This window comes from Perca fluviatilis, chromosome 2 (assembly GCF_010015445.1).
Source record: "Perca fluviatilis chromosome 2, GENO_Pfluv_1.0, whole genome shotgun sequence".
NCBI classification, from domain to species: domain Eukaryota; kingdom Metazoa; phylum Chordata; class Actinopteri; order Perciformes; family Percidae; genus Perca; species Perca fluviatilis.
This window is the reverse complement of record NC_053113.1, coordinates 16,402,451-16,420,807: the sequence shown is the minus strand read 5'-3', so window position 1 is coordinate 16,420,807 and position 18,357 is coordinate 16,402,451. Positions and strand designations below refer to the sequence as shown.

The 18,357-nt window shown below is 40.7% G+C and overlaps 1 protein-coding gene across 2 annotated transcripts in view; it reads right to left on the bottom strand.

Annotated features, from left to right (window-relative positions):
• The window catches only part of LOC120553505 (alpha-2-macroglobulin), a 36,172-nt gene extending 20,609 nt beyond the window's left edge, over window positions 1–15,563 (bottom strand). For both annotated transcript variants that reach the window (XM_039792014.1, XM_039792004.1), the window contains exons 1-15: window positions 15,314–15,563; window positions 13,514–13,694; window positions 11,647–11,803; window positions 10,881–10,933; window positions 8,969–8,989; window positions 7,475–7,643; window positions 7,265–7,349; window positions 6,213–6,333; window positions 5,982–6,096; window positions 5,405–5,514; window positions 3,358–3,513; window positions 2,838–3,074; window positions 2,586–2,649; window positions 676–821; window positions 363–512 (exon numbers count right to left, since the gene is read on the bottom strand). In XM_039792014.1, coding sequence (XP_039647948.1) covers window positions 363–512; window positions 676–821; window positions 2,586–2,649; window positions 2,838–3,074; window positions 3,358–3,513; window positions 5,405–5,514; window positions 5,982–6,096; window positions 6,213–6,333; window positions 7,265–7,349; window positions 7,475–7,643; window positions 8,969–8,989; window positions 10,881–10,933; window positions 11,647–11,803; window positions 13,514–13,694; window positions 15,314–15,396 — 1,848 coding nt within the window. In that variant the 5' untranslated portion in view covers window positions 15,397–15,563. The remainder of the gene's footprint in view (window positions 1–362; window positions 513–675; window positions 822–2,585; window positions 2,650–2,837; window positions 3,075–3,357; window positions 3,514–5,404; window positions 5,515–5,981; window positions 6,097–6,212; window positions 6,334–7,264; window positions 7,350–7,474; window positions 7,644–8,968; window positions 8,990–10,880; window positions 10,934–11,646; window positions 11,804–13,513; window positions 13,695–15,313) is intronic.
• Window positions 15,564–18,357: the final 2,794 nt, after the last annotated feature.

Here is an 18,357-nt window from a genome sequence, read left to right as displayed (position 1 = left end):
TACATTAGCCTGGGTAAGTAATCAGTATAGGCCTATGAATATATATATATATATATATATATATATATATATATATATATATATATATAAATATATAAGCAAAATCTTAAAAAAAAAAATCAATTGAAAGACCTGCAGTAACTCCTATTGACTGAGTACTACATACTGTAATATCTGATTATCATGACTTGAAGTAGTTCAAATGCAGTTTGAGAGGCTTTACTACCAGACCACACTATAAATTCTAGATTTTAGAATTAAATACTACTATTTCCACTTTTCTCTTCTCTAAAATCAAGGCATGCTGCATGTTTCAAGTGTTGGTAAAGCTGGTCAAACTAGCGGAGAAGATTGTGCCGTACATAGTCGACAGAGAGTTCCGGCTCTGGCTGCAGCAGGAGGACGCTCTGGTCGATGGCCCTGACGGAGCACATGGAGCCTGGGTGAGCCTGCAGACTGAGCGTGGTCTTCTCCGCTGGAAGCTCCTGGAGAGAGGAGAACTTCAGAGACACCTGCACAGGAGACACCAAGGTAGAGAGTCAGAAGATGTCAGGTCACAAGTACAGAATTAAAATAATCTAAAACACTTATTTCATTGCATATCAAAATTGCTTTGAAGACTCATTTATTGTAGCTTTACGTTATGAACGTCCAAATGGGTCACATAGGTGGTACCTTGTTATTAAGGCAGAGCTGAATGGGGAAGTCCTTGCTATCGGCCACAGCCTCTCCGCTGGGCATCACAGTGTAAACTATCACTTGGGCAAATGGTGCCAGGTTTGTAACGTGATGGAGTGATATGGACAACTCTCCTTTGTTGACTGAGGCATGAAACGCAGAGAGACAAGGAAATGTGTTATATGACCGTATGAAACTATTAAAATACATCAAAGACAAATAATACACTTTTTACTCATTTTGCTAATATTAAATCAGATATTTGTGTTTTGTCTATACAATCACCTTTACTGTACATGGGAACATAATAATCTGCTAGGTTAGCCTGAAGCTAATGTAGCTATGTAGGTTTACCTGAAGCTGTCCAAGCAATTTATCTACTTTCCATATGAAAAAGATGAACAGGAAAAGGGGGAAAGAAGGGAACAATGCAACAAACAGGGGTCGTAGATGTGATAAGGTAGGTGCCCATAAAATAAATAGAAGAAAAAAAATCAGACCTGACCCTATATGAATTTTCACTGTAATTTAAGAAAAAATGTTTTAACAAAATCTATTACAAACTAAAGACAACATTTTAGTGCAGTAACAGACATTTGTAACACAATCTCCGCCACGCGCCTTTTCGAAGTTTTGTACAGCCCAAAAATTGCCATATTCTATATTGAATAGAGATTGTATAACATTTCTCCTCATCAATGAAAGGGGGGAGATGTTAGTCTATCTCTCAATAATTTCCTTAACCATAAGCCCTTCTGAAAACATCAATCTTTTAACCTGTATTGACTGATTTTTTTTGGCCACTTTGGGGCAGTGGAAATGAAATGAAAACACTGACATAATATCACCTTTTCAGTTAAAATGTCAAACTTGTTCGCAAACAGTTGCATATTTACCCATTTCCTGAGAAAAATATCTGGCCCTTAACCGCTAAACATTTCACCATACACTATGTAGTGTTATTTTGGGTCTGCTGAAGGACGAGGAAATGTCCCATGGGCCAGTCACAGATAATTTTTTTTAGATGGTGTCAAGAAGCCTTTTTGTAACTAAATGTGAGAAAGACCAAGGATATGTGTATAGATTTTAGACGTCACAATTCCAACCCTGTCAACACCACAGTTAATGGTCAGGATGTAGAAACAGTTGAAACCCACGTTAAGTACTTGGGCACTATAATTGATAATAAGCTTACCTTTGAATGCAATACCAATATGCTGTGTAAAAAAAGCCAGCAGCGCCTTTTCTGTTTGAGGAAGCTGACTAAGCATGTTTTTTCACTTTTATGAAAGTTTTTTTTGGGCACTTTTTCCAATGATTTTGACAATTTTTTCAAACTTCCTTTAACATTTTTTTTTTTTCAAATGCCATAAAATTGAATACGACACCCAAATTCAATGAAAGTAGTGAACTGATAATTTACTTTACTAATTGTATGGAACCATCATCATTGCTTTTTTTTTCACAATTTGGTTGAAACAAACCCAAATTTGTGACATAGAAACTTTTTGACCCGAGGACAAAAGGAGAGTTAAGTATTACATTTGTTTAAATTAGTTTAGTTTTTTGTTCTTACATTTTTGCTATTTATTGTTGTATTTGGCAGCCTCAGCCACAGTGTATGAATGTGTGTGAATGGTGAATGGTTCCTGTACTATGTTAAAGCGCTTTAAGTAGTCGTTAAGACTAGAAAAGCGCTATATAAATACAGTCCATTTACTATATTCACCAGCTAGTTTGTGAGTTTATCTGAGCTTTTTCGCTTAGAACAGCTGCCTGCTACCTTCTTGGTTTATTGTAGGTTGTGATCTTTTCATGGGATTTGCTGAAAATAAGGGAAATGCAGATCATCACCAGACTTTACCCTTTAGGATGGCTGTCTTAGTTTAAGTAACATTAGTTTGTACCAGTTCCCACTTTAACAGCCACTGGGACACGACCGTGTTGCACAATTCCACCTCTGGTCATCACCTACATTGAAACATAACACAGGCAGATACATTAAATGTTTTTCAGTGTTTGTGAGTCAGTTTCTGCAAAAGAAATTTGGTTTAATTACTGTTCAACTTAACGTTAACATAGATGTGTGATCTGAGTGATTTTTAAACAAGATGGATGTAATACTGACAGAAGTTCATTACCCATCACAGTAGTCTTACCAGGAAAAAGAATTCAAGCACTTCCTGTCCTTTCTTTAGCTCCTCCCCCTGGATGATGTACTGAGCACGCACGGTGGCATCTTTGTCACAGGAGAGCATCCCGCTCCCCTGCATGAGCTTCAAAAAACTGCTGCTCTTGGAGTAAAATGCTGCCACTCTGTGGTAGGCCGACATGTACTCTGGCCAACGCATATTGTGCACATATGGCTCATGCTCCTCAGTTTTTCTAGACCTCGCCTGTTGACACAACAACCACAGGTCAAAGGTCACATTTTCACTCAACAGCCATCACTTATCAACCTCTAATTATTAACTATGAACTGACATGAAACCAATTTGAAAAAATAGATTCATTTAATAAAAATTAAGGTCTGTGTAGTTCACCTCTAACATAATCCATATGGTGGAAAGTTTCCTTAATTAGGCATGGATTGTATCATTGATAAATACTGACCTGGTTATTAATAGGAGGCCCTGAATTGATTTTTCTGAAGGAAAAAAAAAAGAAACAGTAACCAACCTTTAGAGTCACAGTGTCCTTCCAGAGGGCGGTGTCCAAAGAAAATGAAGCCATGCCTGTCATGTCTGTAGTGAGCGTTACGTTTTGAAAGTCGTTGACAAACAGATACACGGCCTCATTGGCAACAGCTTTGTTGTCTGGACCGATCACTTTGACCTGCAAACAAGTCAGAAAGCAGAAGCTAACCCACAGCAAGGGACGGACTGGGGCTAAAAAAAAAATGCCCTGGACTTTCTCCCAAATAGGCCCATCATCTGGCCATTCGCCCCTAGCCGTGGGCGACAGACAAGAGCCAGGATGTCCTGATACTATGCCACAATACTGTAGCCTATCAGACAAGGTGTTCACAGCAAGTAATATCTCAAAACCAATGATGATAATTGAGTTGTGTTTATTAATGAAGCCTCAGCCTTCAAATAAAAACTAAAAATGTACAATGCCATTACATCTGCATTGAAAATAAAATACAAATAATGAAATGTCACTGGCTACAGAAACCCAAAATTACACAAAACAGTAGAGAGTATTACTGACAACATTTTCAGAGATAAAGTAGGCTACTTGCTGTACCTGAACATGGGGATTAGATATTCTGTAGGCCTAGACCAAAACTACACTGAGAGTGTTAGTTACTACCCTGTCATCTATGTGCTACAACTATCTTCAACCTGAATAAACAAATGATTTTTGATTAGCTATTATTGATGATATAATATGTGTTGCTTTGTGTTAAAGAAATTGAGCGTCAGCATCAGTTCTGGCAGGCCAAGTAGTCAAGACGGAATTTATCAACTTGAATTGCAATTTATTCAATACAAATTTCCTAAATCATTTTATTGTCATGTGTGTTCTTGACTTAATGGCCCTGACAGAATTAACATTGAATAACCTATTTAATATTTTGTCAATGTCATATTATACTTTTGATTCATATTAAGGCTGTGAAATGATGAAAATGACTAGGCCCTATCAATTTTGTCTGTGAAGTTTTCACAAACAACCACCAGGTCTGCCAGTCCCACAATAGTAAACGCAAATATGAAAGACAAGGAAAAACTGCACTCTGATGGAAGACAGACAGAAAGGGCAAGCTAGGATTTTTTGTTTAAACTTTTGGTTAAATTTGGTGAATTATTTAGCCTAACAGAAATTATTAAACACATTAAGTTTGACAGCACTAAATGGCATGATCATTTTCATAATCATGATGCACATCCATGTTGATAGCTGACTATGCAATTTGCTAAGATAGGGATAAAGGCAGCCTATTATAATGTGTCCTGCTCCTGGCACTCAGTACCTCTTGCTGATGTGAAATCAACCCCTGGAGATTAGCAATATTTACAGCAAATCTCATAGATATCTGTCCCTAATTGTTGAGCTTCCTTGTCATGGACTTGGACAAGTGACAATTTTGATATGCTGGCGCCACTAGAGATAATGTTAGGCGTCACCAAAAACATAGGAATTCTGCATAATGTTGGGTGGAAAATATCTTGTTCTTCGATAAAACAAAAAGCCCAAGCCTGTGTATATAAACGTCTGAGGAGCATTTTGGTGAGAAATATTTAATGGGCAAGCTTAAAATTGTGTGGATGGATGAATTCAGTGCTTTTCCCCCAATTGCAGAAACAAAGCAATCCGATTTTGCTACAGCTCGGATTTTTTCTTCTGATTGGCTTCCTCTCCGTGACTAAGGTTCATGTGTTTTCGTCTCAACAAAAAAGTTGAAAGAATTAAAACGTATGGATTGTCACGTTATCCGGGAGACTCTGAGAATGTTAAAAGAAATGTTTTAAATAGAAGTCTGCAGTTTTAAAATATAAGAAATAAAAAAATGTAATAATTCAGAAACTAGTGGCTGTGGAATTCACCCTGTGGGGACCATGAATGTCTAATATTTGTTGAGATATTTCAGTCAAAACCAAAGTGGTGGATCAACTAACATTCAAGCCTTGCCACTAGCATGATATAAAACAAATATTCATCTGTGCGCTGTGCTGACAGCAGGCTAAAGCTCCCAGTGGTTTTTAATGAGACGGATTACCTTTCCCTCCAACGAGATGCCAGGCTTGTATGCGGCAGGTACATCCTCAAAGGTGACCGTTCTGATGTGACTGCTGAAAATGGTCTGCCCACTGCCTTTAAGAATGACCCCTAGATGGTAGTAAACACCCAGATCACTGCTCATCAGGAAATAGTGCGGATTAGTCAATAAACAGTATCCGGTAGGGCTGCACAATTAATCGCAATTTAATCGAAATGTGGACTACTGCAATATCCAAATCGCACGGTCGGGCGCAATATTTGTTAAAGGCAAAATATGTGCCAAACCACTCTGAATTAAGTTTTTTTGAATTAGTTCTGTGGTGCTACAGAGACATCCCAGCCTATAAATTGTATCCCACAGACTAAAGAAAAAAAAAATCTTTGTTTTGTACAGTCACAATTTTTATATTTTTCAATGAAAATGTAAATAATGATATACAAATGATCGTTCCCACCAACTTTGTGAATCATATCGCAATCGCAATGTTAGTCAAAATAAACGCAATTGGATATTTTCCTCATATCGTGCAGCCCTAGTACCAGGTCAGCCTAAATGTGTATTCGGTCAAACCTACCGGTGCCGTACTCTTCCATTTCAGCATTCACCTCAAAGCTGTCACGGTAACTGCTCTTTTTGAGGGCAAACTCTGCCATGCTCACAGTTTGTGCAGCACAGCCACCTTTATCCGTCTAGAAGATAATAACAAGACTCAATTTCAAACCAAAATAAGAAAATAGAAAATAGAATTAGTGAATGAAAACTGTGATTACAGCAAAGTCTTAGCATTATATTTTGGAATTCTCACCGTCAGTTCATACGTCTTGCAGATGTCACTTTCTCGGGAACTTGAATACCAGTAAAACCAGATGGCCTTTCTACAAAACACTGCCTTTACTGAACCAACAACTGGTTTCCCATAGGTGTATCTGCAGGAAAAAGTAAAAGGATACAGAAATGCTTTTTAGAAATTGATCCCGATTTTGGATTTTAAAATTTTTCGGTTAATATCATCCCATAGACAGCAAGTGCATTATTTACTGAGAAATAGCAATATCAATATCATGTCAGATGTGGATGACACTAATATGATAATTAAAAAAAAAGCTAATTCTTTAAAGGTCCCATGACATGGTGCTCTTTGGATGCTTTTATATAGGCCTTAGTGGTCCCCTAATACTGTATCTGAAGTCTCTTTCCCGAAATTCAGCTTTGGTGCAGAACTACAGCCACTAGAGCCAGTCCCACAATGAGCTTTCCTTAGTATGTGCCATTTCTGTGTCTGTAGCTATTGAGGAGGAGAGAGGGGGGGCAAGGTGGAGGGTGGGGGTGTGGCCTTGACCAACTGCCACTTTGCTCGTTTGAAAGCCATGATGTCTCTCTCCCATGGGTTGGCCAAATTCTCTGGGCGGGCAAAGCAGAGAAAGGGGAGGTAACCTTGCTTGTTATGACCTCATAACAAGCAGATTCCAAAACGGCTCATCTGAGCTTTCATTTTCTCAAAGGCAGAGCAGGATACCCAGTGCTCGGTTTACACCTATCACCATTTCTAGCCAATTGGGGACCATAGACAGGCTGGGGGAACTCATATTAATGTTAAAAAAACCTCATAAAGTGAAATTTTCATGCCATGGGACCTTTAAAGTCGAACTGAAATTAAAATGTATTTTTGCTAAGAAATCAGCACACACACACACACAGTTTGTTTTAACTTTTGTACTTTTAGTTTTTTATGTGAAAAGAGTTTTAAGACGGACTAAGAGGAACTAAGCCAACTACTAGATGAATCGTGACCATAAAACATTTGATTTGCAGCAAATGTTTTTTTTTGTTTTCGAAAACTGCAAAGACACAACTCACTTTCCACAAATCCTTATCGTTGCCTCTTGGTCCAGGATGGTAATCACGCTGGGTAGGTCAACCTTTACCTCATACTTTGGCAAAACTAAAGCAAGGGAAAGAAACAGAATCAGAAATCTTACTGCTGAAAATGCACATTAGATCAAACACCCATTAGTTTGGCAAATGTGACAAATTCTTCTATTTTTGGGGCATGTTACTGCAACAGACCGTATTCCTTGAGGTCAAAGCTGTGGGATATTTGCTCTCCTTTGTCCGTCCAGGCGGTGATCATGTAGCTTCCTTGTACCGCCTCAGGAATCATGGGGTGGGAAAGATCAAGGATGCCGCTACCAATGGTCTTATCCAACCACTGGGCAATGCGATTTGAATTGGGATCCTAAATAAAAGACAAGAGGCACATTCACGGAAGGTTGGGTCCAGAGTTGCTGCAGGTGACCAGCATAAGCAACCGAGTTTCAAGATTGTTTTTAATCCTCCATAATAGCAACATAAATCCTTTTCTTTCTGTAATTACAATATCTTTCAAATTATTCAGATGGCATACATTTGTTTGTACAGAAACAACATAATTATTATGAAAATGAGTTTGCAACTGTCAGCAACTCCGTGTCCCCGGATTGGATGGTATGCCAAAACTTGTTTAAAAATCATGAATATCACTTTTAAATCAAAATCCCTTTCTTTTAACTTCCTGTAAAACTTTAAAATGCTGTTCATGACTCATCTTGTCAGGGGGTGTACATACTATCAATGCTATTTTCGATGACTAGTTAATCCCTTTCGTCATATAAAACTTGACCGTTAGACCTCTAATCCATAATTTCGCTTTTCTAGCTGGAGCTTTGGCCTGGCCCTGCCCTGGCACTTCATCCAACAATAGGCTCGTTCGAGATGAGCCAGGCCTGCGCAGAATCGATCACCGGCGATCGCCGCCCGTTGCATGCCGTTTAGATTTGTGTCTGACTTGATCCCGACTTGCTCGGACGTCATGCACACGTGGCCAACGATAACCTCACGAGATCAAGGCAGCCGCAGGTTTGAGACACAGGCAGCGCAGTTCATTTTCACCGACTGCAAGACCCAGGTGGACCCAGGGCATGCTGGGAAACACCTGACTCTCAGCTGATCGAACAGCTGATTGGTTCAGAATTGACTCAACGTTTTATATAAACTTTTTATTGTTTTTGAATTGGAGGGAATTTAAGTGCTATGTGTCTGATTTAAAGGCTTATTCCCGTACAGAATAGCCCTTCAGTCTGAAGGGTGCTGGAAATGGCTGGAAACTGTCAGAATTTACCGCAGCGTTTTGTCACCGCCCCCGGCTGCTGCCGCCTGCTCTCGTCCACTTTACAGGAGAGCTGAAGTTCATCTTGAATGTGCCTAATGTTTGTGAGAGAGGTTTGAAGGGTGGAGGCAGCAGTTACCACAGTTGTGCATCACTGTAATTCTCCGGAGATCCAGGCACAGTTTTGAGTTATCCAATCAAATCCCTGAACGATTAGATCACACCCTCCTCGACATGGTAAGCCCCCTACATATTGCGTCTCACTCAGAAATACGGCACATTACAGAACAAAATGTTCTCCATCTGTCGACTGATTTTATTAAACAACTAGTCAACTGTTGGAAGAGGAGGTGCCATGCAGGGTCCCATAAGAACCTGAGCCAGTCCCTCATACAATAACTGTTAGTCAGTCTTACCTGGAGCTCCACCACTTTGTACTGAAAAAAGAAAAAGAAAAACAGTTATGTAAAAGTTAATAAGCTGCACAATACACACAATATGCAATTAGAATACATCTGTAAAGCTAGCTTAGACGAAAAATCACTATCTTGTCAATTTTTCCATAGTCATAACTTGCAATCCACAAATAAACAGAAGAAGAACTGGATAGTGGGCAATATACAGTCCTGGCTGGGCAAAGGAAAGCACAACCTACAGAAATTTAAATTTCAATAAATAATCCAAGGACAAAGACAGTTTTGTTTCACCTTTTCAACCCAACAGACAAACATTGTTCAAACCCACAGAACTTTATTTTTAAGTTTTAAGTCCTAGTCAAGATCCCAAAGTTTGAATGGGGGGGGTGTGTGTGTAACATAACGTACAAGACGTTGTACATTGTACAAATTTGACATTTTATAGAATTTGGTGCAGCCATATATCTTTGATGAAGTGCTGGAAGCAGCAGCTACATAGTATTGCACACTGTCATAGAGTGTGGGTAAAAAATAGGAGGATTGTATGAATTATGGCTGTGGGATTTGTAAGAAAACAATTCATTTCTGACCTCACCCGCTTTCGATTTGAAGCCATTTTTTTTTTTTCAACATTAACCTATATGAGTTTAAAATGACCACCCTTCCTAAACACTTCTTCTAGAAGGGTTTTATCGGAAAGCTAACAAAAGTTATCTACAATTTTAATACTTTTGGTCCAAAATAAAGAAATATGCTAATAGTTTTTTGTCCTTAAAACTTAAATTTGAAAAAAAGTAAACAGAAAGACTACTGGACCAATTTTCATGAAACTTGGTTGTAAGGTGTAGCATGGGCCAAGGAAAAACCCATTACATTTTGGAGTGGATCTGTATTAACTTAAATTACTTTTCACTTTCTTTAGGGATAGGGCATTTGTGCTGCATTCACGTGGTGTCGGAATAATCGTTAAAAATGAGTTCCCAACTGTGAAAATTCACATTGCTTTAACACTGTGAGATAGGGCATGCCTTGGCGGAGGACTGCGCTCTCCAAGTGCCCTTCCAGTTTAATATGTTAAACTATGTAGACTCCTCTTTAGATCTCCTGAAGTTTCTATTTTGACTAACAGCAGAGTGAGTAGGTCAGTTTCACACATGAATCCTTAATGTTGCCAATGATTTTCTGTTTCACCTCAAACATGACTTCACTTTTCCCATTCCTTTATCATCACATGACTGGAAAACAGAAATTTTAAATGAAAATAACATAATAAGGAAGCACAAGTCAGCAAAATTGTGTAGTGCAAAGTCATATAAAAGGTGGGACTAATTTGGACTATTGGACATTAGGTTCTGCTTGTTGCGGTGTATGGTTCCATTGGTGAGCACATCGCCCAAATTAACCACGAGTAGGAAAAAGTGTATGGAAATGGAAAGTGATGGGGACAGAAAGTGATCGATTTATGCCCCAGCTTCATTGTTTCCTATGAGACCATTTCAAACAAACAGTCTTTGGAGCTGAAGGGACTTACCCTCGTCATATGATACATTTGAATTAATTTCATGTTTGCTACACGCAGTTGTGTTTTTAGCCTCTCAACACAAATGGAAAAGGCCTTGAGCCTGTATTGATTCAGATGTTTGGGTCAGATGCAGTGTGTGCCAAATGAACTCTGACAGCATGTTTATCACACTACTCCACACAGCGCTTCACGCCCACGCGGTCTTCAAAATCAACAAACAGCCCTCCTTTCACCTCCCACTCTCCTGAACCAAAATAGACCTCGCTCCAGATTCACTGACTGCTTGGTAGAAATCACACCAGATCGCAAAGTTCACTGGTTGGAATTATAACACACATCACACAATATGACATCATTTTGAAGGGGATAAAATAAATACATAAAACTTACCACTCGATCTACAGGGATGAAATTGGCATCCATAGAGACGATTCGGAACTGGACTTTAAAGGAAAGAAAAAACAAACCAAAAAAATGACCATCCATTTATTCTCTAAATACACACAAATATATACATGACATCAGTAAGGCAAACAGAAAATAAATGGGATGAGGCAGGACATCATAGATAGATCTCTTTCACAAGTCTCCCAACTTTATAAAAGGTGCAATATTCGTTTGAGAAATAGAAGTCCTAATAATACCACTGGAATAATATTGAGACAACTTGTCTCATCTTTTTCATAGGAAATATACCAGGGTTATGTTAAATCGGTAATAACATGACAATTCCAAAAATTAGATTCCAAATCCACAAGATTAAAAATAAAAACATTTTAAATGCTGTGGGCTTCATTGTGATTTGATGGATGTTGTATATAGATATTATTATGTAGATATTTTTATATTTTATTGCACACAACCTCTACCAAGAACTCTTGAGGAACCACCATTGTTGTGTGTGCAGAATATAGACATAATTCCTAAAGTTGTCAAGTAGCGACTCAGCATTATGCAGATATTGTAATGTAGTCCAAAATTGCACAAGTGCAGCTGAATTGGTAAGCAGTGCAGAGGGCATAATGTGGGCTGTATGAACAGTACACGACTGCAGCAGAGCAGCAGCAATTCTACCACACAGCAGGAAGCTCCAACACTTTTACTGTAATGTCCTCCTAGTGGACATGGTCAGAGTACCACAACATCTGATACTAACCAGTCTGTCCAGGTTTGTAGATAGGTTTATCCGTCTGGATAATATGGATGAAAGCAGGAGGCTCGATGAGGATTTTGGTCTTCTTGTTCATCGAGGCACTCTCACCCTGAATAGTGACATTAATGGTTGCCACAGTTCTGGCGCGCACTGTAGGGACCTGCAATACCCGAAAACACACATCTGTCAGAGAGGACCGGGGGGATATTTGAATCTTCAGGAGGAGAGGGAGGAAGGAAGGAAGGAAGGAAGGAAGGAAGGAAGGAAGGAAGGAAGGAAGGAAGGAAGGAAGGAAGGGGGGGACTTTTAAATTTAATTTGTGCAGAACCACAACTTGTGCCCAGTTGAAAAGCACTTTTCTAGATTGTACATTTTGTCTTTGCACTGCAACATCTGTTAACTATAATGGTATACAACAACTGCTTGGACGCAAATTCATCCGTGTTCTTCTGAAATTGAGCAACTGGCCTCTTCCACTACACCACTGTTAATTATGAAATGTCGTCATACTTGTGTAGCATATGTTTTCACTTGCTAATGGAGCTGCTTTTATATAACAGGGACTGGAACCACTTTGAAAATTTGTGAAGGGCGTTTTTTGTATGTGAGTGTGTTGTGAGACTGAGGCTAGGGAGCAGAGGGCAGGGGGTGTATTCCAGAGGAATGCAGGTACATAGCTAGCCTTTGGCAGAAAGCAGCCTTTGTTTAGTTGCGGATAGACAAATGCCAAACTAGGCCTGCAGCAGGGCCAAACACTGGGGAATGAAGTGCAACTAAGTACTATTGTCAGAGAGCTGATTGGGGTCGGCAGGTCATTTCGCATCAATATGGATAAGTCCTGTAAGTTGCATAACAGCGAGCAGCGGTGTGACAGAAACCAGAGCAGTCATTTTCAGAGAACCATTGGTGTTGACAGTCTCAGTCATGGCGCCGGCTGGATAATTAGGTACATAATGGACTCCAGTATTTGTGCCATTAGTTTAATGGAGGGCTAGGGGACGTAAACTGAGCCTGGAAACCTAAAAAACATTAAAAGTTCAGATCTGCTACTACTCTTCCTCGCTGCCACTGAAAATGCAGATTTAAATAAGATAAAATAAAACTTTATTGTCCACCTTCGGCTTCTCCAAAACATTAAAACACAACCATTACATTGGATGTTATGAAACATTAAAACATACAGCACACTAATACATAGCATTAAACATGAAAGAACAATTGTGCAATGAGCAGAAACAACAGCAAGTGGAGAGCAGGTAGTATACAGCCTAGAAGAGAACATTTAAAAAAAAAACTTTTCTAGTCCAGTCATTTTGCATTCAGTGCCTCTACAGCATGGGGAACAAAAGACCCCTTATAAATATTCCGGCTCGCCTTCGGGACCCTGAATCGACGGCCAGACGGGAGCAACTCAAACTCAGAGTTTAGTGGGCGTGAGGCATCCACAGATATCAGTCTGGCCTTCCTGAGTTCCGCACTGTCAAATAGATCATTGAGCTGCTTTTGTGGCCTGCCAATCACCTTCGCTGCTATTTTAACAATTTTGGAAAGCTTGTTTTTCTCTTTTACGTTCAGGTTGCCATACCAAGTTGTTATATTAAACTGTAAAATACTTTCTACCAGGCCCCTCTATGCCATCTCAAGTATGTGTTGACTAACACTGAAGCTCCTCAGTTTCCTGATCAGAAACAGGCGCTGGATGGCTCTCTTAAAAATACTCCCTGAGTTTGCATAAAAACTTAAGGTATAATCAATGTTCCAAATGTTCCACTACTTGCACAGAGCAAATACATGTTATATTTATCTAAACTGAAATAAGACACGCCACTCTGCAATTTGCCAAACTGTGTGTACATATGTTGAGTCAGACCTGGAAGTTTAAGCAGCGGTAAAAGTCCTGTGTGACAGCCTCCTCCAAGATGGCGGTTCTGCCAGAGTCCATTTCGAGGGCGATGGTCAGAGCGACAGGCTCCGTGGGGCCGTGGATCTGGGCACACAGGGTCTCCTGTTTCCCTCCTCTCACCTGGGAGCTCACAGTCACTGCAAAAATACTGCAGGTAGAGAAAAGACTTTACATTAGTTGGAAAAGGACATGATGTGCTACAGATCTGAAAAAAAAAGAAGTTTGTTTCTGTTTCGGCATTGCAATAGTCAGTCTTATGTATTTTGTAATTGCAATAACGTTCTTGTATCAATTATTGGAATCCTGGATTGTTCTAATACCCACTGAAGCTGAGCAGGGGAAATTAAATAGCTGTTATTGGCATCACCTGTTAAAATAATTTTAGCCATGAGGTGGAGGTGAACACTGGCAGACTCATCAAGAATCTTTTAGCATTTAGCAGCTAATGATCCAGATATTTTTTTTCTCAGGAGTTTGTGGAGACTAAAACAGAGCTATAAGGAGAGTGCATATTGGACTTACATTCATCAAGTGGCCAGAAACACAACTCCAAATAATTGTTAATGTTGATCCCTTTATTTTGGATATTGAAATGGACAAGTATATGCTAACACAGTGTTTATGGCTTGTTTCCGTAATTCCCAAGTGGCCAAGACATCTGTTGCTGTCCACTGGAGTAGGCCAGTGGTGGAAAGTAACTCATTTATCAACATTTATCAAGAACTGCAGTTTTGATGCATTCGTCAATTACTTGGGTATTTCTATGTTCTGCTACTTCTACTACACTCCATTTAAGAAATACATGTTAAATGTTTTTACAGCACATAAAAAAACAGGCAAGGAACAAGTACTTTTGATACTTGTATTAGAATCTGTACTCACTTTTGAATAAAGGACTTTTACTTGCAATGGAGTATTTTTACATCGTGGTATTGGTACTTCTACTAATCTGACTACTTCTTCCACCACTGAAAAAGACATATGCAAATCAATATTTCAAATTTCCATGTAAATTACATGGAAGGACACCCTAAACAACCACTCTGCTGAATAGTCTGTGTTTTAGGCTGGTTGGCATACTGTGGCCTGCTGCAGCCAATGAGAATTTAATTTAAATGTATTTAATTGAGTTTTTGGTGGTGCTGCCAAGAGTATTGACGCTCTTTTAGCTAGAACCGAAGTTGCATTATGATGAAGAGTTGTTTGACTGATGCAAAACTATGAAAGGCATTGGAGTTAAGATGACCAAAGTGCAGATTAAACACAGGGCTGCACAAAAAAGGTCAGAAAAGAATATGGAGATACAGTGAGTTCTGTCTATAAGCGTTCAACTAAGAGCCAAAAAACAAATCCTTACAGGCTTATAACACAGCACCATGAAGAGCAAAAACAGTGTTTCCTTTAAGCTGATAATTGGTCACCACTTTCCCAATAATATTGGCAGATGTGAGCAGCTTGTCAAATGGTGGTAAGTGGTTGCAGACGCACGCGCACGCGCGCGCACACACACACGCATGCACACACACACACACACACACACACACAAACACAAACAAACGACTGCATTGCATAACAGTATCCTGAGGCCAACCACTGGACTTTCTGCCTCACTAGTGGGACGATACTGGATTTTGGTCCTTAGTGACACCAACACGACATACCATTTTACTAACTTCTGCAGCTCTGCTTCTCCTGCAAACACTGACGCGCAAAGCAAACTTTTGTAGACAGCACAATATGCGAAAGTTTGTTAAGAATGTAACTTACGTGTCATTGAGGTGGGCCGATGTCGCAGTTTGCAGGAGCGCTGATACGATGATGACCGCAAACATTTGGAGGACAGGTGCCATGTCTGCAGAGCAGAGTCGGTGCAGCCCCAAGCAGAGGGACAACTTAAGCGGAGCGGACTCAACCGGAGGAGGACGTACTTCCAGCCTGCTGCGGGCCGGAGTCAGAGAGACACGGACAGGGATGTGCAGGGCAACTTGCTCACACGGAGGGGGCGGTGGCGGTGGTTTGCTGTTTATACCCCCAAACCACCACCTACCCCTCCCTCTCGAGTCACTCCCCCCAAATCCGTTGGACCTTTGCAGCCTCCTCCCTATTCCCAAAGTAGTTCTACTTCCCAAAAGTTGAATCACCAGTCCTGCCTGCTGCCAGCACCACTCCTCCAGTTTCTAAGGAATTTGAGGAAAGTCCACACCGCAGTGGGCGAGGGGGTGAAAATACTGGAGCCATTGTCTCATACACCCATGATGACCATGCAATTTTGAGCATCAACAGGCCTGACTACAACAGCTGTTTGAAAAGCGAAAACAACAGAGAGAACACTTCTTCTAACATAGAAGATCTCACTGTCTGTGGCAGTGAGTGGCTTTACGGAGGCCCCCCTACAATTTCTCCCACTAAATGTATAATAACAAATTACTTTTACAATCATACATTTCACATTCAAGGCTCACGGCCATAGACAGTATATAAGAATGGACCAACAGATCCCGTTGCTCTGGACGGAGACGGTGAGCGAGCGCTGAGCGTTACTGCGCAGCCTCCAACTGAGCTCGAAGACGTAAATGTGACGTGAGCAACCTGTCTGAAAGTTGTAAGTCTTCTGGTAGCTGTGCCAAGAGAAATCTCAATCATTCCCAATCTTGCAGAGACAGAGAGCGTAGTTATATGTAAGGAGGTAACATGGACACAGGCTAATTATTGCTAACTAAAATGCTAGTTAACTTTAATAATTAAACCTAAACAGCTCATGTAAGTCGAAACTGCCTGCGAGCTTCTCCTGTACTATATGGTAATTCCTCTACTATGTGACACAATCGTTAGCCTATTTTTACAAAAACGTCTGCTACAGAGCCATAACGTGAGGTACAAGGTAATGGAGCCTTTTATACATTGTCGTGTTTCTTTAGAAATAAACAATGGACAAATAGAGTCTTTAAACGCTTCAGATGTAAAGTTATTCGCTGTCAAAGTGACATCAAAATGAATGGCAGTCAGTAGAATGCTAACGGGAGGTGATCGTTTTGTAGCATCAAAATGGCACCATAGGAGGTTCGAGTTCTGAAGCGAAGCTTACCCCCTTGTTCTGGACGGAGACCAGTGAAGGATATTAGAAGCACTTTTCCGGTGGCTAAATTACGAGTCCCACTATGGCCAAGCCAAGACCCACCCTATGAAACAGCTCGATTGGTTGGGTTAGGCATTTGACCTCGAGTGGTTAAGGTTAGGGTTAGGGGATTGGTCAGCCGGTCAGGGGATAGCATGGATGCCTGGCCAATAGTAGTGTGTGAATGCTATTGAAGGGCAGGTAATGGTGCCTTTTATATATTGTCGTGTTTCTTTAGAAATAAACAATGGACAAATAGAGTCTTTAAACGCTTCAGATGTAAAGTTATTTGCTGTCAAAGTGACGTCAAAATGAATGGCCAGATGTCCGTTACCTTCCGCTTTCTTTGTGTTGGAATTTTAAACTCCGGGCGATTTCTGAGGACTATGGTTAACTGCTCCTCAGATCTCTGCAGGGTAAACCCAGACAGCTAGCTAGACTATCTGTCCAATCTGAATTTTCTCTCGCAGGACTAAAACTAGGCCTACTTTTGAACATACACATGTTCCACCAAAACAAGTTCCTTCCCGAGGCTTTCCGATGCACTGTTGCTCCGTCCGGCGCTTAGCACCGCCCAAGACGATTGTGATTGGTTTAAAGGAATGCTAATAAACCAAAGCACGTTTGTCTCCCATCCCGGAATGCTGCAGAGTCCACACAGTGGCTTGGTAGCGTTGCATTTCCCCTGACTCACACTTTGTTTCTCTCACTATGACTCTAGAGTCTAGCCTGGGAAAACCCTGACGAACTTCCGGCAAATTTAAGATTTGCTCTGCAAGTCAGTTTGGCCAAGCCCATTTCCAATTTTTCCAAATCGAGGCATCAATCACATCCGTTGTGGCGGGCTTTACACGATGACAATAGCACAGCGAAGGCAAGCAACTTTTTGTTTACATTCAACATGATGGCCACCACTTCAGCAGCAACCCGTTGATGCCGCTGTCGCTGCTACGTCACCCGGATCGTTGGTCTGATTGGTTGAAGGACTATCAAATTGCACCCAGAATCATTTGAGCGACGTCCGTTGGTGACACCCCTTTTGTAATGAGCTGTGAATGAACCTTGCCCAGACCCACTCTCAGTTACAACTGAGAAGGGTCTGGTATCAACAAGGCTATCTAGAGTCACTACTCGCTCCGAAGCTAATCACTGTCACTCTCTCTGGTCCATTTGGACCAAACCAGATTTATTCAAAACCGTTCACTGATTGATAACGTTAGGAGATTCCTCAACATAGCGCACTGCGCAAAATCCATTGATGATCCAGTATTGGCCATCTCACTGGATGCGGAGAAGGCTTTTGATAGCCTTGAGTGGCACTACCTCTTTGCTGTTCTGCGTAAAATGAATTTGGGCCCAAACCTGATACACATGATTGAACTATTGTACTTCCACCCCACAGCCATGGTCCAAACTAACTCGGACATCTCCCTCCCTTTCCCCCTCTCACGTGGCACCCATCAGGGATGCCCGCTCTCACCATTGCTCTTTGCGTTAGCAATTGAGCCCTTAGCTATTGCAATAAGATCCCACCCGTCCATCTCAGGGGTCAGGGTGGGGGATGTGGACCACACCATCTTGCTATATGCAGACGACATAATCCTGTTTTTAACACAGTTGAACTCCTCCCTGCCAGCTCTTATCGACTTGCTCTCCACATACAGCAGCATATCAGGATACAAAGTAAATCTGCAAA